General features: G+C 44.3%; 1 protein-coding gene across 6 annotated transcripts in view; it reads left to right on the top strand.

Annotated features, from left to right (window-relative positions):
- The window catches only part of MYO9A (myosin IXA), a 183037-nt gene that overhangs the window by 44090 nt on the left and 116872 nt on the right, over nucleotides 1-22075 (top strand). For all 6 annotated transcript variants that reach the window (XM_069765609.1, XM_069765605.1, XM_069765608.1 and 3 more), the window contains exons 2-8: nucleotides 8277-9182; nucleotides 11039-11133; nucleotides 12070-12132; nucleotides 14080-14179; nucleotides 15761-15817; nucleotides 16002-16099; nucleotides 16544-16670. In XM_069765609.1, coding sequence (XP_069621710.1) covers nucleotides 8337-9182; nucleotides 11039-11133; nucleotides 12070-12132; nucleotides 14080-14179; nucleotides 15761-15817; nucleotides 16002-16099; nucleotides 16544-16670 — 1386 coding nt within the window. In that variant the 5' untranslated portion in view covers nucleotides 8277-8336. The remainder of the gene's footprint in view (nucleotides 1-8276; nucleotides 9183-11038; nucleotides 11134-12069; nucleotides 12133-14079; nucleotides 14180-15760; nucleotides 15818-16001; nucleotides 16100-16543; nucleotides 16671-22075) is intronic.

The following is a 22075-nucleotide window of genomic DNA, read 5'->3' as shown; positions in this document are numbered from 1 at the left end:
CTTGGTGAGAAGGCAACAAAGGTTGGCACAATTATTAGGCAATGAAAGAAACACAAGATAACGGTCAATCTTTCTCGGTCTGGGCGCCATGCAAGATCTCTCCTTGTGGGATGATTCTTTGGGGGTGCTTTTCTGCAAATGGGACAGGATGACTGCACTGTAATAAAGGGAGGATGGATGGGGTCGTGTATCGTGAGATTTTGGTCAACAACCTTCTTCCCTCAGTAAACACTGTGGAAGGTCGGCTCACTTAGCTGCTTCTCGGGGAAGACACAGGACCACGGGTTAAAGTCTCCCAGAAATGCCCTCACTTGCTTCATGAAAAGTGGTTGCGGCCACTTCTGAATCACCTCGATCTTATTTATCTGCGGTTTAATTTCGCCCCTTCCGATGACACAGCCTACGTACTTGACCTCTTCCTTCCCTATGGCACCTTTTTTTCGGATTTATGGTGAACCACGCACTTCTTAAAGCATCGAGAACCAACTGTACCTTTGGCAGATAACTAACCCAGTCAGGCCTAAAGACCACAATGTCATTGAGGTACGCTGCGGCATATTTCTTGTGCGGAGCCAGCATCTGATCCATTGCCCTCTAGAAGGTGGCTGGGGCCCCCTGCAGACCAAAGGGCATCCTGGTATATTGAAAACACCCATCAGGTGTAGAGAAGGCTGCCTTTTTCTTGGCATTCTGGGACATGGGGATCTGCCAATAGCCTTTCGTCAGGTCCAGGGTTGTAATGTACCTCGCGGGTCCAAGTCGCTCAATGAGTTCGTCCACACGAGGCATCGGGTAAACATCAGAACTAGAAACTTTCTTCAGCCTGCAGTAGTCGTTGCAAAACTGCCACTCTACGTCGGGCTTCGGCACGAAGACAATGGGACTCGATCATCCACTTTTCTACTCTATCACCCCGAGGTCTAGCATCCTCTTCACCTCATTTGATGTCACCTCTCGCCGTGCTTCCAGAATTCTATAGGGCTTGAGGTACACCCTTACATGTGGTTCGCTCAACACGTCATGCTCCACCACCTTTGTTTGCCCCAGCAACTTTAAAAATAGGTCACGGTTCTGCTGCAACAGATACTGTCACTGTTGCCTCTGGGCTGGCGTCGGAGTCTCTGCAATGGTGACATTGCCCACTGTGACTTTGTGACTGGGTCCCAGGCAAGGACTGTCCAGCGATTCTCAGTCTCGCCAGGGTGTGAGCAAGTGATGCGGCTTCCTTTGCCCCGGCTGGTGTACCTTGTAATTAACTTTGCCCACTTTTTCCGTCACCTCCGTATGAGCCTTGCCACTTGGCTACAAACTTGGTCTCCACTGTGGGGATAAGCACTAGCACACAGTCCCCGAGCTGCAACTGCCATAGCCTCGCTGATCGGTTATACACCCTTGCCTGTGCCTGGAGAAGATTCTCCTTCACTATAGGCATAACTTTTGCCATTCTTCCCTGCAGCTGGGCGACATGCTCTATGATGCTCCTGTGTGGCGTGACCTCAGCTTCCCACGTTTCCTTGGCGAAGTCCAGGAGCCTTCGCTGATGTCGACCATTCAGGAGCTCGAACGGCAAGAAGCCAGTAGAGGCCTGGGGAACTTCCCTGATGGAAAAGAGCAGAAACGGAAGCAGCTAGTCCCAGTCTCGACCATCCTTCTCAATGACCTTTTTGACCATGGATTTCATGGTTTTATTGAAACATTCAACTACGCCATCGGTCTGTGGATGGAACACTAAGGTTCGCAGCTGGGCAATCTGGAGGACCCTTCACAGTTCTTTCATTACCTTGCTCATGAAGGGGGTTCCCTGGTTTGTCAAAATCTCCTTCGGCAAGTTTCCGGGTAATACTCTAAGCCAAAGAGTGCCTCAGGGGTAGTGCTTCAGGGTACCTGATCGCATTGTCCATGACCACTAGAATATATTGGTGCCCTCGTGCAGACTTAACTAAAGGACCTACCAGGTCCATGGCAATTCGCTCAAACGGGATTTCTATTACCGGTAACAAGACAAGAGGACTTTGGAAGTGAGAAAAGGGAGCAGTTATCTGGCAGGTGGGGCAGGACCTACAATAATTCAGGATCTGCTGGTAACATCCCAGCCAATAGAACCTCTGCAATATTCTCTCCTGTGTTTCTCCATCCCCAGATGTCCCCCCAAAACATGCAAATGGACCTCTAGAACCCTCCGCCGGAATGGCCCTGGAACCAACAGCTGCTCCACTGTTTCACCACCCCTCAGTGTAGTCACTCGATAATTCGCTATTCACTGCAAAGTGTGGGTACCTGGTGTCAGCTCCCAGCTCTTGAGCAACCCCATCAATCACAGACACATTTTCAAAGGCTCCTTTTAGGGTAAGATACCACATTTGAGCAGTCCTGAAATTTTCCCCAGACACACCCAGCTCAGGAACCTCGGCCTTGCTGATCACCAGTTCGCCTTCATCACCAGCTAGGACACACAAGGGGAACTCTTCCACCTCCGACTGCGACAGGGATTCATCAGGGTTGTGCTGGCTCCTGCCTGAGACACTGGGCACCCCTGCCTTTCCCCACTAGTTCCAGAGCAGGCTGAAGTTCCGCCCTATTTTTATGGTGTGCAGCAAGTATGACTACCCCTACCTCATGAAACTCCGTACCACGGCTCATTTTAATCAACACTCAGGCAACAGGGTAGTCTTTAGCATCCCCGTGGATACAACGAACGCCCACATGTTTCCCTGGAATCAACTGGTGGGGAAGCATGGCCCTTATCGGGGTCACCAAACTGCCGGAGTCCAAGAGTCCTGACACCAGTACTCCGTTTATGGTCACGGAACATGACTAAGGCCCCTCTCCAGGCTGATAGTCCACACTGCAGGCTGGGTAGGCATAATACGAGCAGCGCCTGCCTAGGCTACATTCCATCTGCTCAGAAGATATAGGACAATGAGCTGATATGTGTCCAGGACCGTGACACTGCCAGCAGATCAGGACTTCAGCAGCAGCTTTTGGTGGTGCTCATGCAGCATATATAGGGAGGCTGTGTGGGGCTCATGCAGCATATATAGGGAGGCTCTGTGGGGCTCATGCACCGTATATAGAGAGGCTGTGTGGGGCTCATGCAGCATACATAGAGAGGATGTGTGGGGTTCGTGCAGCATATGTAAGAAGGCTGTGTGGGGCTCATGCAGCGTATATAGGGAGGCTGTGTGGGGCTCATGCAGTATATGGGGAGGTTGTGTGGAGCTCATGCAGTATATAGTGAGGCTATGTGGGGCTCATGCAGTATATATAGGGAGGCTGTGTGGGGTTCATGCAGTATATATAGGGAGGCTGTGTGGGGCTCATGCAGCATATAAAGGGAGGCTGTGTGGGGCTCATGCAGTGTATATAGTGAGGCTGTGTTGGGCTCATGCAGTATATATAGGGAGGTTGTGTGGAGCTCATGCAGTATATAGGGAGGCTGTGTGGGGCTCATGTAGCATATATAGGGAAGCTGTGTGGGGCTCATGCAGCATATATAGGGAGGCTGTGTGGGGCTCATACAGTGTATATAGTGAGGCTATGTGGGGCTCATGTGTGTATATATAGGGAGGTTGTGTGGGGCTCATGCTCTATATAAGGAAGTTTTTGGGGCTCATGCTCTATATAGGGAGGCTGTGTGGGGCTCATGTGGTATATAGGGCGGCTGAGTGGGGGCTCTTACAGTATATAAGGGGGGCTCATACGATATACAGAAGGGACTGTACTTGGGTTCAAATGATATTTAGGAGGATGTCCGCATACTTAATTATGCTCAATATTAAGTGATGCAATTAATATAATTATAAATAATGTATTTATAATATATTGATATTAATATTGAGTAGAATTAATTTCGGCCTATTGGTTTGGCCCTCGACATCAGTAGCGGTCTCTCCTGTGGCCCCTCAGGAAAATTAATTTCCCACCCCTGCTCTACATCATACCCTGGGATCATCTTTTACATGGACCGTCTTACCGCTTTCCGGTCACCGAAGTCATCACCTTGATGTGGGGGAGGGGCGGTTTCTCTGCCATGGACATCACCCGCCAGGAGTTCAATTTGTATTTGTCGTTGCTGAATCTGCTGCATCAAGAGTTTAGTAGTCTCCTGCTGTACCTGCTGGTGCTGCTGCTGTTGGCTCAATATCAGGTGTTTGAGTAGCTCCTCCATTTTGTCCGACCGCTGTTCCAACCCTCTAGTCACCTTCACCCAGGACATATGGTTTATCCACCTCTACTACCCATGTTCCTGGAACGTTGCCCGCATGTGAAACACCACTTGTGGAAGGTCGGCTCACTTAGCTACTCCTTGAGGTAGACACATTTAGGTTTAACATTTGGTTAAAGTCTCTGGGTGGTTTATTACTGCATAAACCAAACCCGCAAACTGGTAGCAGAAAAACATCCTTTCTGGCTCAAAAGAAAGTAAACAGCTCATATAAAGTCCTGCCCAGTGCCTCTGGGACGACACATACAGCAGCTCTCACAGGAGCTAACAGTCTGGAGGCTCCTTCCTCTACACACAGAGAGAAGAAAAAACTAGCTGGACATTTAACTCCCTCCAGCAACACCCTGGAGGTGGAGATATTGTGGGAAGGCGTCCTGCCCATGTCTGACATACCCACCGTAAAAGCCATGCCCATATAGCGACTGGATTTCTCTCAGCACATATCATGCTGGAGAAAACACTTCTTGCTTTCACATCACGTAAAAAAGCATCCTTCGTGACCCATATCTCCCCTCATGTACGACACCAGTGACCCTCTCACAACACATTGCAGATGGGTCGTGGCTGGTTGTTCCAGCTTGGCAATGACCCGAAACACATAGCCAGGACAACTGCCTCTTTCACACTTCCGTCTTTTTTTTTTTCCATCCAAATTTGTCATTTTGTGTAAAAAAAAAAAATGGATCCAGCAAATGTTGCTGCTGGATACGTTTTTTTCTTATAGACTTTATTAGGGACGGATTGTGACGGATGGCCTTCCGTTTCATCCATTGTACGACGGATCTGTCGTAAATTCTTTGTCCGTCGGGCGGAGACAACGCACATAAAAACGTTTTTTGTGTACGTCGTAAGATCGCCCAGCGATGGATCCAGTGCTGTCCGTCGTTGGCTATAATGGAAGCCTATGGACGCAGGATCCGTCACTGACTGTCAAAAAACGGAATCCAGCAACGGATTACGTTTTTTGAAACTGAGCATGCCTGGAAGGATTTCCATTCAGGGAAAAATCTCTCTCTCTCTCTCGAATTCTATTTCTTAAAATTCTAGCTGTAACTACTTCATCGGATCCGTAAAAAAAACCCGGATCCATCTGCACAGGATCCATCTTTTCAAGACTTTGATTGATTGTGACTGATTGTAAAAAACGGATGTGTGAAAGAGGCCTAAGGAGTGGCTCCATAAGAAGCATTTCAAGGTCCTGGAGTAGCCTAGCCAGTCTTCAGACACGAACCCAATAGAAAATCTTTGGAGGGAGCTGAAACTCAATGTTGCCCAGCAACAGCCCCGATACCTGAAAGATCTGGAGAAGATCTGTATTGAAGAGTGGGCTAAAATCCCTGCTGCAGTGTACACAAACTTGGTCAAGAACTACAGGAAACGTCTGACCTCTGTAATTACAAACAAAGGTTTCTGAACCAAATATTAAGTTCTGTATTTTTATAGTATCAAATAATTATTTCATGCAATAAAATGCAAATTAATCATGTAAAAATCATACAATGTGTTTTTTCTTGATTTTTTTTTTTTTCTTCAAGATTCTGCTTTTCACGGTTGAAGTGTACCTACGATAAAAATTAGGTGGAAAAACTTGCAAAATAGTCAGTGTGTCAAATACTTATTTTTCCACTGTACGTGGAAAATACTGACGCCTGAATGAGCCAACTGACAGAAACTTGTCCTAGAATGTTAATAAGAACGATGCCTGTGAGCATATCCAGTAGGAAACGCTGCTCCCTCCCTTCTTTTGTAAGAGAATTTGTTCCCTGTGGATATTTTGTTCTAATACTGGAGATGCCCCCTGATATCTCCTGTATTAGGTCAGACAGACATGGTGGACAGCAGTGTGAGCAGCCTAATCTTACCTCTGCACCCCTGGTATCTCCTGTATTAGGTCAGACAGACATGGTGGACAGCAGTGTGAGCAGCCTATTCTTACCTCTGCACCCCTGGTATCTCCTGTATTTTGTCAGACAGACATGGTGGACAGCAGTGTGAGCAGCCTATTCTACCTCTGCACCCCTGGTATCTCCTGTATTAGGTCAGACAGACATGGTGGACAGCAGTGTGAGCAGCCTAATCTTACCTCTGCACCCCTGGTATCTTCTGTATTAGGTCAGACAGACATGGTGGACAGCAGTGTGAGCAGCCTATTCTTACCTCTGCACCCCTGTTATCTCCTGTATTAGGTCAGACAGACATGGTGGACAGCAGTGTGAGCAGCCTATTCTACCTCTGCACCCCTGGTATCTCCTGTATTAGGTCAGACAGACATGGTGGACAGCAGTGTGAGCAGCCTATTCTTACCTCTGCACCCCTGATATCTCCTGTATTAGGTAAGACAGACATGAGACATGGTGGGCAGCAGTGTGAGCAGCTTATTCTTACCTCAGCAACCCTGATAGCTTCAGTCTTAGATCAGATAGACATGGTGAACAGCAGTGTGAGCAACCCCTTCTTACATCTGCACCCTTGGTATCTCCTGTATTCGGTCAGACAGAAATGGTGGACAGCAGTGTGAGCAGCCTATTCTTACCTGTGCACCCCTGATATCTCCTATATTAGGTCAGACACACATGGTGGACAGCAGTGTGAGCAGTCTATTCTACCTCTGCACCCCTGGTATCTCCTGTATTAGGTCAGACAGACATGGTGGACAGCAGTGTGAGCAGCCTATTTTTACCTCAGCACCCCTGATAGCTCCAGTTTTAGGTCAGACAGACATGGTGGACAGCAGTGTGAGCAGCCTATTCTTACCTCAGCACCCCTGATAGCTCCAGTCTTAGGTCAGGCAGACATGGTGGACAGCAGTGTGAGCAGCCCCTTCTTACCTCTGCACCCTTGGTATCTCCTGTATTGGATCAGATACACAGGGTGGACAGGAGAGTGAGCAGCATCTTCTTACCACATACTCACCTTTGGTATCTCCAATACTGAATATGTACTGGAGTTTCCTACTGCACATGGTTACAGGTACCTGTACTTATATTCTAAGACAGGTTTGTGTAAGTGTAAAAAAAAAAAAAAGTGGCCATTTTAAGTTTGTAGTTATTACATAAAATGTGTGATTTGCTAATAAAGGTATTTAGTAATTTTGTTTATAATTCTTTCCTTTTAGTTATTATTGTTTATTCCACAGAATCCTTTTTAAAGAGTTATTCATCTTAATAAAAAAACTAACAGCTGCCAATGCTGTAAAACACAGTATATGTACCTCTTGCGGATTTCTTTTAGAATTTGATGGCATGTAACTGCTGCAGTGAATTAATGGCTACATAAGTCACATGCCTGTGAGGGTACATGACATTTGTCTTTATTGAATCTGATTAACCAGACAACCCCTTTTAACATCTCATTGTTTGGAGGATCACACTTTAATTAACCCCCACTCCATGGACATTGACTTCACATTTGTACAACTGCCTATCTGAGAAGGTCTAAGGCTGTGTTCACACGTTCTGTTTTTTTCGCGGTTTTTCCCGATAAAAACGCTATAAAACCGCAAAAAAACCGCATACAATAAGCATCCCATCATTTAGAATGAATTCCGCATGTTTTGTGCACATGATGCGTTTTTTTCTGCAAAAAAAACGCATCAGGCACAAAATCCGGACATGCTCTATCTTTTTACGTTTTTTTTGCGGATTTCCCACTCCAAAATGCATTGGGAAGTGTCCGGAAAAAACCGCGGCAAAAACGCACGCGGTTTTCTTGCGGATTTCATGCAGAAAATGTCCGGAATTGTCAGGAATTTTCTGCATGAATTCCTGAACGTGTGCACATAACCTTAAAGTCCTGTTATTGGGGGTCTAAACATACTGGCAATATATAAATGAACCTATGTGCACGTTTCTGTCAAGCTAATGTATTATTTATCTTGCTTATTCTTCCCAGAACTAAAGCATCAGAAAACTGTGTTCAATAATTACTTTTTATTTGGCTCATGGAATTAATATCTTACCTTGGCTTCATATCTTGTAATACTTAACTCGTTTACCAGTTCCTTAATTCCTAACACCCAATTACTGTTGTTTTCTTGATTTGTGTTTTCTAGGTGTCCCCCCACTGACGGGGAACCGTCCACACTCCTTCTGATGGGACACGGAGTGCCGCCATGTCAGAGGTGGGGGGTGGTGGTGGGCGCCGCCGCCTGCTGGATGAAGAGTTCACTCTGCAGGTTTACCCTGGCAGCATCTCCCCAGATGTTATCTATTGCCCAGTGCCCGCCCGCCGGCACACCACAGCTGCTGATGTCATTGATGCTGTCATTACAGCATTGCGCTTGGACAGAGCCAAGTGTTATGTACTGGCTGAGGTCAAGGAGTTTGGTGGAGAAGAGTGGATCCTTAACCCCACTGACTGTCCTGTGCAGCGCATGATGCTGTGGCCCAGGCTTGCCTTGGAGGCTCGTGGTTCTGGAGAGGACTATCGATTTCTCCTAAGGGAAAAAAATGTGGATGGCTCAATTCATTATGGCAGTCTCCAGTCTTGGTTAAAAGTAACGGAAGAGCGCAGGCGCATGGTTGAAAGAGGTTTCCTTCCACAGGAACAAGGACCGGAATGTGAGGACCTATGTGGATTGCCTGACCTAAGTGAGAGGACATTGCTTGAAACTCTTAGAACACGCTTCCGACAAGAGAAGATCTATACTTATGTTGGAAGCATCTTGGTAGCAGTTAACCCATTCCGTTTCTTACCAATCTATAACCCCAAATATGTGAAAATGTATGACAACCGAAGGCTCGGGGACCGTGAGCCTCACATATATGCAGTGGCAGATGCTGCTTACCATGCTATGCTTCGTCGTCAGCGGAATCAGTGCATTGTTATTTCTGGTGAAACCGGCTCTGGAAAGACTCAAAGCACAAATTTCCTTATCCATCATTTGACTGCCCTTAGCCAAAAAGGTTATGCCAGTGGAGTGGAACAGATCATACTAGGCGCTGGACCCGTGCTGGAGGTTAGCACATTGCTTTTCCAGATCTTCTTTTTTTTGGTCATCTGTCAACACTGTTGAGTAATTGAAGGAGCATTCCTGAGCCTGTGACTAGATGCAGAATGGGTATGAAAATTAGGTTCTCAAAATGAGCCCAAAGTGGCTATAAGGGAACAAATACATAATGAATACTACTGGTGTAGGCATCTAAGACAATGGTCTAAGAACAACAGAGAATGCTGATCTTGGCTCGGGGATGCAAGAATGTAAAATGTTATGTCAGAGCAGTCATCTAAATAAAAGGTCTTCTGCCTTTAGTGAATTACTCCTCATGAGCAATATGTAGGCTTCTGCCAGCTTCGAGGAGTACAGAATGGCATGTTTTATAAGTCCAGACACAAATTTAGTACTAGAAATCTAAAGTTCCAAAGGAGATATAAACTATAGTCTGCTGATTCTGTATTAGTGGCCAGCAAGTAAAAAGGCATTCTTTATATCTATGTTGGAGACTCCAATACAGATCTACCTAAAAATACCAGACTAATTAGTGCAGCATGCATTTCTAGTTTTTCCTGTGAAAACACAGGCTCGATTAACCCCATTGGAATCAGTTAGGTCTGTCGGATGGCGCTATTGGTCCTTATAAGCCAGATGTAGCACTGCTGCCATTTTCATTGTTCTTGTTGACAGAAATGCTTAGTGAAGATCTCAACTCGGCCTGAACAAAAGTTTTGAAACTGACAAATTTTAGTTTTCTCAAAGTTTTCTGGTTCATTTGTTTTTAGATCTTTTAGTCAGTTGTTTCTGTGTTGCTGAAGTACAAATATAAATATTTTATATGGGTTTTTTTTGACAACTCATGACGTAAAGATTCAATATTTACAGCGTTAACCCTTATTTTTCAGGACTTCTGTATTTCACCCTGGCAGCTGGATATCGTCTTCTGGGACAAATTCTGTCTGATGACAATCCATTCTTATCTAATCAGTGCTTGGAACTTAGCGTAATTTCTGTGTTTTTGTTTGTCCACCCACCTTTTTAAGGATTGATAACAAGTTCTCAGTAGGATTGAGATTTGGGAAATTTCTAGATATGAACATAAAATGTCAGTCTTTTGTTTACCAAGCCACTTAGTTATCACTTTTGCCTTGAGACATTTTCTCAATCATGCTGGAAAAAGCATTGCTTATCGCCAAATTGCTCCCAGGTAGCTGTGAGAAGCTGCTCTTGGAGGATGTTTAGATACCATCCTGTAGTCATGGCAGTGTTAGGCAAAATTGTGAGTGATCCCATTGCTTTGGATGAAAAGCAAGTCCTCTCAATGATTCAGATGCGGTATGGTGATGAACAATGCTTTTTCCAGCACAATGGAGCATCATGTTTCAAGGCAAAAGCGATAACTAAGTATTTTGGTGATCAAAATTATTGAAATTTTGGGTTCGTGATCAGGAAACTCCCTAGATCTCAACCCCATTGAGAACCTGTTATCAAACCTAAAAAGAGAGTGGAGAAACAGAAACACAGCAAGTGTGATAAACCCCAAACACTGGTTAGCCAAAAATATGTTGTCTTCAGTCCGGGTTTGGCCCAGAAGCTGATATCCAGCTGTTAGGGCAATTGTTAAAATCCTGACAAATAAGGGTCAACTCTGGAAATGTTGAGTCTTTGCAGAAACTTGATATGTTTGTCAACAAAAGTGTAAATTGTTATAAAATACTTATAATTGTGCCTTAGTAACCTTGGGAACATCTGGCTAAAATATCTAAAAAAAATTCTGCTCGTCTCAAAACTTTTGACCATGACGAAATAGTTACTGTATTTGCATTACTCTAAAAAGAGCTTTCATTCTTTATTTTTATTCTTTTTACTGTCCATTTTAGGCTTTTGGAAATGCGAAGACGTCTCAGAACAACAATTCCAGTCGCTTTGGAAAATTCATCCAAGTCAACTATCACGAGACAGGAACAGTGCGAGGGTAGGCCGGCCATTCACAAGTGTCAAAGTTGACGCAGATTTTATTGTCATTGCTCTTATTGTGTGTGTGGTTTACCTTGTTCATGTTTGTTTAAGGATGACTTTTACTAGTTATTGTGTGACTGCTGGAAACTTGTGAGGGCAAAGTTCCCAACATTGTCACACAAGAGAACTTGTTTCTAAGGCTAACATTGTAAACTGAAAACATCAAAAATATGCCTACATAGACAGAGTGGGTTTGATTTCACCTACTAAGCTGCTCCATTTGAAGTCCAAATATTGGAAAATAAAGTATATGCAAGTCTGTTGGCATTATAACATCTTGATCAGTGATGCCTATTTGCTGAGAGAGATTACGGTCTGTGGTCCTGTTTTCCTGGCACTGTTCTAAAGGCATGGTACAGAAGTAGTGGGGCTATTAAGTGCCTCCTTTCCTCTTCCCTGCCCTTCACTAGCAGGAAGTTAGTGAGTAGCAGTCCTCTTGTGGCATCTTCTCACCAGAATGTATTCCTGGAAGGCCTCTTTTGTGGGCACAGATCTTTAGTGTCCATGGACTGCAGGACAGTGCTGAAGAATCCAGGTTTAGAAGTCTAACATGGAATGTAAGTGTGTTTCTACAACTCTGGTGGGCAAACACATACTTCTTTTTTGTCATAAGTACAACAAAGTTTTTTTTTCCTACAAGATGTCTTTGAATGATGCATTATTGGGAAGTAAATATAAAAGATCATCACTGACTGTGTCCTTATTAAAAGTTTTATGCATGAAAGCCAAAGGGAATATTCACTTTCATGCACCAAACGTTTAATATGGCTTTTCATGATATTCTTTTAAACAAAAGTCTTCCTCCAAACCTAATACTTGTTTTTTAACAGTGTTTTATATCACGGTAAAAAATGGTGTTTTAATAATTCCCTGAATCATTACTTCTGTGTAGAGCTTACGTGGAAAAGTATCTACTGGAGAAATCAAGGCTTGTTTACCAGGAACAGCAAGAGAGGCAAGTGCGACAACATATTGGATAGAACAGTCTTGGTTATAACAAATGAATTGGTTTTAGGTTGGACTTTAAGTCTATGAAGCTTACATTAAAAATAATCCAATCCGTCGTATGGGGGCATGGTTATGGGGAGGGTTGTTAATTTTGTTATTTTTGTATCAATTTAATGCATTTTAAACAATCTGTTAAAAAAAAAATCAGATTCTTTGGTAGGATAACTGGGTTAAAGTCTACTAATATTTTGTCCATTCCTGGCTGAAACAGCTTTGTGTGCTTTTAGAATGCATATGATGAATGGCTACTGGTGTAATCCATCATGTTATACAGTCTGATTGGTCCAGGAAGGGGGAATTGTTCTGTGACGTCATACAAGCTTATAAAAGAACCTGACAGTGGCATTTATTCTGCCAATGCACCTGTTTCCCTGAAGATGCCACATTAGAGGCGAAACATTATGTGAGGGAATGGACTCTGGCCAAGTTTCAATTAAAGGCCAGTACTTCGGGCTGCAAAATTCTTGCAAAAAAAAATAACGGCGATCCGCAAAAAACGGAATTCACGGTGCACCGCAAAAACAAGCTTCCGTTGTTTTTGCGGCCCCATTTATTTTCAATGGGGCCCGTGTCCGTAAGCAATGAAAAGTATCGAGCTTGCTCGATATTTTTTCACGGTCGAATGACTTACGGTGTACGGCGCTCCTTCAAGTCTTTGCTTCCCGTTTTTTGTGGCCCCATAGAAATGCATTGGGGCAGCAAAAACGGGACGAAAAAACACAGCAAGTGTAAAACCAGCCTAAGTCCTTGAGCTGGGCAGTCCCATAGTTGTCCTGGAACTCCTCTAGGTCAGGGATATTGGCTTCAGAGGATGCTTCTTCATACTCCTTTCTAGCCAGTACAGTGAATGGAAACTCACTATTTACATAATGTGACTTTGTTACTATAGTCAACTTCTGGCGGCATACTGGACTACTGGGTCCTACAGCATTAGCCCATAGATCCAAGAACAAAGGAAAATCTCGCCCGATGGCAATGGGTATGCAAGAAGTCCTTGAAGTAGTAGACTGCTTCGGGGTGTCACTCTCAAGTAGGCGTACACACCTGAAAATGATGTATGGCAGAGCGCGCGCTTGCTTTGTCGGCACCATTATAGTCTATGGCCCCATCTGCGCATACTCCTGAATCCAGTTTTGCTGGGGTTTTGGATGCAAATGCACCATTGGTGTGAATGTGAATGCACCCTTAATGCGCTCAAGCCCCTTGACCGTGTACTGTATATAATTGCATTGTTGTTTTTGTATGTTCGCATGCTGCAAGACTACGGTAATATTCCGGAGTATATATATATAAAAAACAGATTGTCAATGTGGTGTTTGTTTTTTGTGTGTTTTCCTTGACAGATACATTCCTCAGATTTAATTGAAGTCTATAGAGAACCGTTTTCTATTCTGAACTGCCGTACATCCGCGAGTTATTTTCTTATATAACTTTTGGTTGTGGAGATTTACAGACGTCTTCAATTTTGATTTCAAAAATAGTCCTGTGTGTCTGCTATGTGGCTTCTGGTACTTGAAGCCGCTGTCTGGTGTTCTGCCATATGGGCACATAAATGATTGCAGTCGTCCCTAACCACTTCCTCTGGGCAGCCCAGGGGGACCTCTTCTCTGCCAGCTCTGGGACAAGTGTTGGCAACGTTGTGTAAAGCAGGGCACACAAAGTTCACTAACCGAGACATCCGTAATACAGGTTGCAATGATTTACATAGCATCTTCTGTTCTGCATTTGTTTATTTTTTGTTATTTTTTTGCTGGCTGTTAATGTATTTTTTTTTTAATTTCCTCTTCTTTTTCTTCTTTAATTGTAAAATAAAAACAAGCTTTGCTATGTTTGCCATGTAAAAGCTAAATGTTTGTAGAACAATGTAATCTAAGAAAGTGTTGCATTTTGGCAGGAATTACCATGTTTTCTACTATCTATTGGCCGGAGCAAGTGAAGAGGAGAAAACTGAATTTCACCTTGATCGTCCAGAAAGCTATCATTACCTGAACCAGGTGAGACTGGAATAATCCCATCAGAACAGTAGACCCGGTGTATGGATGTATTGAAGGGCAGAAATAATGGATCCAGTCATAAAAATCACCTTTGCAATTGCACTGGCTCAAAATGTTTGTGTCTACACAATGACATGTCTTAATGTTTGCCTTACAAAGTAACATTACACATGTCCAAATATATATGTGTAAGATTAGGTGGACCAGTAAAGGGGACATCTGCCCCTAAAAATCAAGATATCCCCTATTCAACGGATAGAGGCAAGTTGCTGATCGCTGTGGCTCAACCGATAGGATCCCCTGCTTTCCTGAAATCGGGGCTCTGCTGCCCATGTTTAATAGGGCAGAGGTGGCCTCCACTCCAATCATTCTCTATGGGACTGCGAAGTACATCACTCAGCCATCTCAGGGAGTCCTATGAGTGCTGTACTTGGCATTTCCGTAGAGAATAAGTGGAGTGGAGGCCAAGGATGCCACCTCTGCTATTAGGCCACATTCACATGTTGCGTCCTGTCCTGCGGGTTCTCCCGCAGCGGATTTGATAAATCTGCAGGGCAAACCCGCTGCGGTTATCCCTTAAGATTTATCGCGGTTTGTCCTGCGGGTTCCGCTGCGGGATTTACCCCTACTATTGATGCTGCGTATGCAGCAATATGCAGCATCAATAGTAATGTTAAAAATAATAAAATAATTATATACTCACCCTCTGACGTCCCGATCTCCTCGGCGCTGCAGGCGGCGGTCCGGTTCCAAAGATGCTGTGCGACCAGGACCTTCGTGACGTCACGGTCATGTGACCGCGACGTCACCGCAGGTCCTGGTCGCATAGCAAACCTGAGACCGGACGGCCGCGTGCAGCGCTGAGACTTCAGAGGTGACTATATCATGATTTTTTTTATTTTAATTCTTTTTTTTTTTTACTCAAATATGGTTCCCAGGGCCTGGAGGAGAGTCTCCTCTCTTCCACCCCGGGTATAACCCGCACATTATCCGCTTACTTCCCGCATGGTGTGCACAGCCCCATGCGGGAAGTAAGCGGATCAATGCATTTCTATGGGTGCAGAATCGCTGCGATTATGCACAAAGAAGTGACATGGTCCTTCTTTTTTTCCGCAGCAATTCAGCGCAGTTTTTTCGGGATTTTCCGCAATGTGGGCACAGCGGTTTTTGTTTTCCATAGGGTAAAATTGTACTGTACCCTGCATGGAAAACAGCTGCGGACCCGCAGCGGCAAAATCGCGGCAGTTCTGCAGTAAAAACCGCATAGTGTGAACATACCCTTAAGGTCAGGGATGCAGAACCTCAATTTATACATCACTAAGGGTCTTGGTGATCGGACTTCCAGCCATCAGCATATTCTTCCCTGTATGTAGGGGACAAATTGATTCTTTTTAAATAACCCTTTAAAAGACATCTAGGAAAAAATAATTTTTGTAAAAAAGCATAAATAGTAAAAAAAAAAGAAGAAAAAAAATGTCTGCCATGTATGACTTCTAACGAGGTCTGTACCAGAGTAATCCAATAGTTCACAATCCGTTGTATAGGGAGTGATGTGTGCATATCGTTATGTGTATGTTACAGAGGCAGCGGAAGCCGCAAAGACAGAACTGGGGCGACTACGATGGGGAAGATGAAACCGTAAGTGTCTTCTGCCGTCTTGTTTTGCCTTGAATGTTAACAGTCTGTTCTGCTTTCTTCTGTGTTTCATCGTTTACATTGTAGCTACAGGTCTGAGCTGTTTTTGCACAATGGAGTCTTGTGTTGACGCCGCTGGATACTGTTTGTGATATCACAGATTTTGACAGTGTCTTGAATATTCCAGGATTCCTTGAGTGGGGAGGGTGAGGACCTGAGACATGACTTTGAGCGTCTGCAGCTGGCAATGGAGATGGTTGGCTTCCTGTCAGCTACACGTAAACAGTAAGTCCTGTGTATTACACCAAGGATAATAAGTAAGTCCGTCACATCAGTCTTAATCTGGAAACATCATGGGGGATTTTTCTTTGACTTTTATTTTGCTGACATTTTCGGACTTGCAATAGTCTTATTTCCATTTTCCCATCTAAGGATTTTCTGTATACATAAATCTCAGGCTGGTTTCTTGTAGCAATGAAACACGGAGCGTGCTCGGGTCCCAATGCACGGCCTGACCGCACGGTCCCGGATCTGAGCTAATTGACTCATGTATGCCTATGAGGCTAGCAGCCCTGGTCAGGAGAGCCGGCAGTTGTGCCAGGTATTGCAATACGAGTTTCCCAGCTACATGAACCCAGCCTAATGGTGACTGGTTTTCCCTTTGATTTTGTTTTGTATTTTTCATTTTGCTCATGGCATCTTTCCTTTCCTTTATTTGCCTTTCTGTAGGATCGTTTCTCTCTTGTCTGCAATACTTCACCTCGGTAACATACAGTATAAGCGGAAGACCTACAGAGATGAGTCAATTGATATCTCAAATCCTGATACCCTGCGCATAGTTTCTGATCTTCTGAAGGTAGGAAATACCATATGGCTATTTAAGAATAGTGTGTATAAGCTGTGAAAAGGAACACGGGTGTGTACAATCCATACTTGTGACTCACTAAGTATCAATGAAATAATAAACTCTCAAAGCATTTTTTTTTATCAAATCAAGTTTGCCTTTTAGATGATATGAGCACGTTTATATTCTCAAAATTACCATAAAAATGGAAGAATACATTATACGGGGTCCTTCAGAGAGCTGTTCACAATGGGATTCCTCTTTTGTGACCTCTTTCTATATTTTCAAATAGGGAATGGTCATAACGGAGCATATCTATAGCTAATTAAGCCTAAATAAAAATTTTCCGTGTTCGTTTTTTGCTCCCCTCCTTCCCAGAGCCATAACTTATTTATTTTTCCGTCAATATGGCCATGTGAGGGCTTATTTTTTGCGAAACAAGTTGTACTTTTGAACGACATCATTGGTTTTAGCATGTAGTGTACTAAAAAAACGGAACAAAAATTCCAAGTGCGGTGAAATTGCAAAAAAAGTGCAATCCCACACTTGTTTTTTGTTTGGCTTTTTTGCTAGGTTCACTAAATGCTAAAACTCACCTGCCAATATGATTCTCCTGGTCATTATAAGTTCATAGACACCTAACATGTCTAGGTTCTCTTTTATCTAAGTGGTGAAAAAAAATTCCAAACTTTGCTAAAAAAAAAAATAAATAAAAAAATCGTGCCATTTTCCGATACCCGTAGCGTCTCCATTTTTCATGATCTTGGGTCGGGTGATGGCTTATTTTTTGCGTGCCGAGCTGGCATTTTTAATGATACCATTTTGGTGCAGATACGTTCTTTTGATCGTCCGTTATTGCATTTTAATGCAATGTCGCGGCGACAAAAAAAAGGTAATTGTGACGTTTCTAATTTTTTTTCTCGTTACGCCGTTTAGCGATGAGGTTAATCCTTTTTTTTTATTGATCGGGTGATTCTGAACCCCGCGATACCAAATATGTGTAGGTTTTTTTTTTTTTTAATTGATTTATTTTGAATGGGGCGTAAGAAGGGTGATTTAAACTTTTATATATATATATTTTTTTTTTTTCCACTTTTTTTAACTTTTTTTTTTTTTACTTTTGCCATGCTTCAATAACCTCCTTGGGAGGCTAGAAGCTGACACAACTGGATCGGCTCAGCTACATAGCAGCAATTATCAGATCGCTGCTATGTAGCTGAAATACAAGCTTGCTATGAGCGCCGACCACAGGGGGGCGCTCACAGCAGGCCGGCATCAGTAACCATAGATGTCTCAAGGACCTCTATGGTTACCATTCTGATGCATCGCTGACCCCCGATCATGTGACGGGGGTCAGCGATACGCTCATTTCCGTCCGGAAGCGCTGGTTAAATGCCGCTGTCAGCGTTTGACAGCGGCATTTACCGTATATACTCGATTATAAGCCGACCCGAGTATAAACCGACCCCCCTAATTTTGCCACAAAAAACTGGGAAAACTTATTGACTCGAGTATAAGCCTAGGGTGGAAATGCAGCATTTACCGGTGAATTTCAAAAATAAAATAGATCATTATTTCCCCATAGCTGTGCCATATAGTGCTCTGCATGTTCATTATTTCCCCATAGCTGTGCCCCATATAGTGCTCTGCACTGTTCATTATTGCCCCATAGCTGTGCCATATAGTGCTCTGCACCGTTCATTATTGCCCCATAGCTGTGCCATATAGAGCTCTGCACCGTTCATATTTCCCCATAGCTGTGCCATATAGTGCTCTGCACCGTTCATATTTCCCCATAGCTGTGCCCCATATAGTGCTCTGCACCGTTCATTATTGCCCCATAGCTGTGCCCCATATAGTGCTCTGCACCGTTCATATTTCCCCATAGCTGTGCCATATAGTGCTCTGCACCGTTAATATTTCCCCATAGATGCTCCACATAAATCTGTGCCGCTGCTGCTGCAGTAAAAAAAAAAAATGCCATACTCACCTCTCGCTTGCAGCTCCCGGCGTCCGGTCCCGGCGTCTCTCCACACTGACTGATCAGGCAGAGGGCGCCGCGCACACTATATGCGTCATCGCGCCCTCTGACCTGCACAGTCAGAGCGGAGAGACACCGGGAAGATGGAGCGGCGCCCGGCGGCTGGAACGGGGACAGGTGACTATGCGATACTTACCTGCTCCCGGCGTCCGGCTCCTTCCCCCGGACAGCTGTCTTCGGTGCCGCAGCTTCTTCCTCTATCAGCGGTCACCGTTACCGCTGATTAGAGAAATGACTATGTGGCTCCACCCCTATGGGAGGTGGAGCCGCATATTCATTTCTCTAATCAGCGGTCCCACGTGACTGCTGAACAGTGGAAGAACTGCAGCACCGAAGACCGTGGGACAGGGGGGGAGCGTCAGGATCGCTGGAAGCAGGTAAGTATGCCTCAGCGCCCTCACCGCCTCACCCCCTCACCCGCCGACCCTGCCACCCACCTTGACTCGAGTATAAGCCGAGAGGGGCACTTTCAGCCCCAAAATTTGGGCTGAAAATCTCGGCTTATACTCGAGTATATACGGTAACTAGTTAATAGCGGCGGGTGAATCGCGATTTCACCCGCCGCTATTGCGGGCACATGTCAGCTGTTCAAAACAGCTGACATATCCCAGCTGTGATGCGGGCTCACCGCCGGAGCCCTGCATCAAAGCGGGGGATCTGATCTCGGACGTACTATCCCGTCCTAGGTCAGAAAGGGGTTAATCCTTCTCAACCATATATTTGTGATTTGGCTCCTAATTATAAGCTGTTAATGAATCACAGCAATACCGGACCATGAAAAAAAGAAAACATGTTGTCGTATTGTATTGGAAGTGGTTGTGGAGTATTTCTAGACAAAGTAGTTTGTGGGCATTGCTATGTGACTTATTTTCTGCAATTTGGTGTGTACAATTTTATGGCCAGTTCTAGCATGCTGAAATATTCTACTGCTTTTATTTATGCAAGAAGTGAGGAAGAACGCCCTCATCCTAGTCATCAGCCACAGAGAATAGACCTTTATCACCAATCCCGCAGATGGATGGCAAATGTCTCAGATGTAAACTGCCCTTAAAGGGAACCTGACAGCTGATACATGTGGCCCGATCTACAGGCAGCATGTATCAGACACTGTTTGCATGATCTCAGCCAGGTGTGTTTGACTCTGAAATGTTGCAGCGTTATAGATGAAAACGTAGTTTAAAAGCTGGCATGGACAAAGCCACATGGGAGAATAGTCGGACAGGTGGGTTCCTGTTGGCTTCTCCCCATCTGCTGCCAGTGATTGACAGGTCTTCCTCCACTTACATGTGTACTGAAACATACAGATGCTTCTCACTAAGGCTACTTTCACACCAGCGTCGGATTCGGCCCGTCGCAGTGCGTCGGGCCGAGATTCTGACGCTAGCGTTTGATGCGCCGCACAACGGGTGCAGCGGATGCATTTCTCCGGCGCATCCGCTGCCCCATTGTGAGGTGCGGGGAGGTGGGGGCGGAGTTCCAGCCGCGCATGCGCGGTCGGAAAAAGCGGTCCGTCGGCAGCAAAAACCGTTACATTTAACGTTTTTTGCTCCCGGCGGTCCGCCACAACACGGCGCAACCATCGCACGACGGTTGCGACGTGTGACAATACGTCGCAATGCGTCGGTAATGTTACTCTATGGGGTAAAAACGCACCCTGCAAACAACTTTGCAGGATGCGTTTTTTCCCCTAAAGGACGCATTGCGACGTATGCAAAAAAACGCCAGTGTGAAAGTAGCCTAAATTAGAATATCATCAAAAAGTAAATTTATTTCAGTTCTTCAATACAAAAAGTGAAACTCCTATATTGTATAGAGTCATTAAAGACAGAGTGATCTATTTCAAGTGTTTATTTACTGATTTACTGCAGAGCTCGAACAGTGTCTCTGTCAAGAAAGTAATAAGGATCCATAGTATAGCTAAGGAGAGTCCAGCTTCAGGGGTGTGAAATCATCATTTATTGGTGAGATTATAAACATCTTGGCACCCACATCTTAGATCTTGTGGTAGAAACACCTTTGCGTTTCTGGTTCACGGATCATGCACCTGAAACGTGAAGGTGTTTCTGCCACAAGATCTAAGATGTGGGTGCCAAGATGTTTATCATCTCACCAATAAATGAAGATTTCACACCCCTGAAGCTGGACCCTCCTTTTCTCTACCATGATAGGAAATGCCACATCAGTGACAGCAATTTTATTCTATTATTTTTAGACTTTTCAATAAAGACTGTGTAATGTTTGATGCCACCAGCTAGTGGGCGAATTGGTTTGTTTTCTGAGTGATCGTTGCACGTAATTCCTGTTAATGTCTTCTGCAATGTCTTCACCTGAAAGATTGGAATGTCTGTGAAGCATTCCTTCATCCATAAGTCTCTTGGAGCTTAATTGTTCCAGATAACTGATGTATCCGAAAGAAGAAGCCTCATTGTTTCCAGCAGGGGCAAGCTTATGGCTCAGGTGGAAGATCTCCTTCCTTACTATGTCACAGGTCAGCCACAATGGGAGAGTTTACCTAACCCCTCCAGGCAATGTGACCCTTATTCTAATACTAGTTTGCTTTAATGAAATGTCTATGAAGTCAGGCAACATTATCACTTAAATCTGTTCCACCTTCCCATTCTCCCTGCGGCATAAATGCCTGCATTGTAAATGAGGATTGTATGGCACGATTCCATGGCTCGTTCAGGTTGGGGAATCTGTCAGTAGGATCAACGCTCCTAAGCCGTCTATATGGGGATGTAGGTCATAGGAAGCTGAACAAATGATATCTGGATCTCTGAGATCTGATATCTTATTACAAAGAAATCAACATGTTTCTTATATGCAAATGATCAGTGTCCGGCCCATAGATCTTAACAGCTCATTTACATATAAGGTAAATAGAGATTTCTCTGGAATAATACATCAGATCACAGAAATCAAGGTATCATTTTATTCAGCTTCTTATGAACTGCATACCGATACCAATATAGACTGCTTAGGAGGGTTAATCCTACGGACAGATACCCTTTAACTCCTTCATGACCAGAACTTTTTTCGGTTTTGCATTTTTCACTCCCCTCCTTCCCAGAGCCATAACTTTTTTATTTTTCCGTCAATATGGCCATGTGAGGGCTTATTTTTTTGCAGGACGAGTTGTACTTTTGAACGACACCATTGGTTTTTACCATGTCGTGTACTAGAAAGCGGGGAATAAATTCCAAGTGTGGTGAAATTGCAAAAAAAGTGCAATCCCACACTTGTTTTTTGTTTGGCTATTTTGCTAGGTTCACTCAATGCTAAAACTGACCTGCCATTGTGATTCTCCAGGTCATTACGAGTTCATAGACACCAAACATGTCTAGGTTATTTTTTATCTAAGTGGTGAAAAAAAAAT

The sequence above is a fragment of the Ranitomeya imitator genome, chromosome 4 (genome assembly GCF_032444005.1).
Source record: "Ranitomeya imitator isolate aRanImi1 chromosome 4, aRanImi1.pri, whole genome shotgun sequence".
In the NCBI taxonomy this organism is placed as follows: domain Eukaryota; kingdom Metazoa; phylum Chordata; class Amphibia; order Anura; family Dendrobatidae; genus Ranitomeya; species Ranitomeya imitator.
The sequence above is the reverse complement of the archived record's forward strand: the minus strand, read 5'-3'. Positions and strand labels throughout refer to the sequence as shown.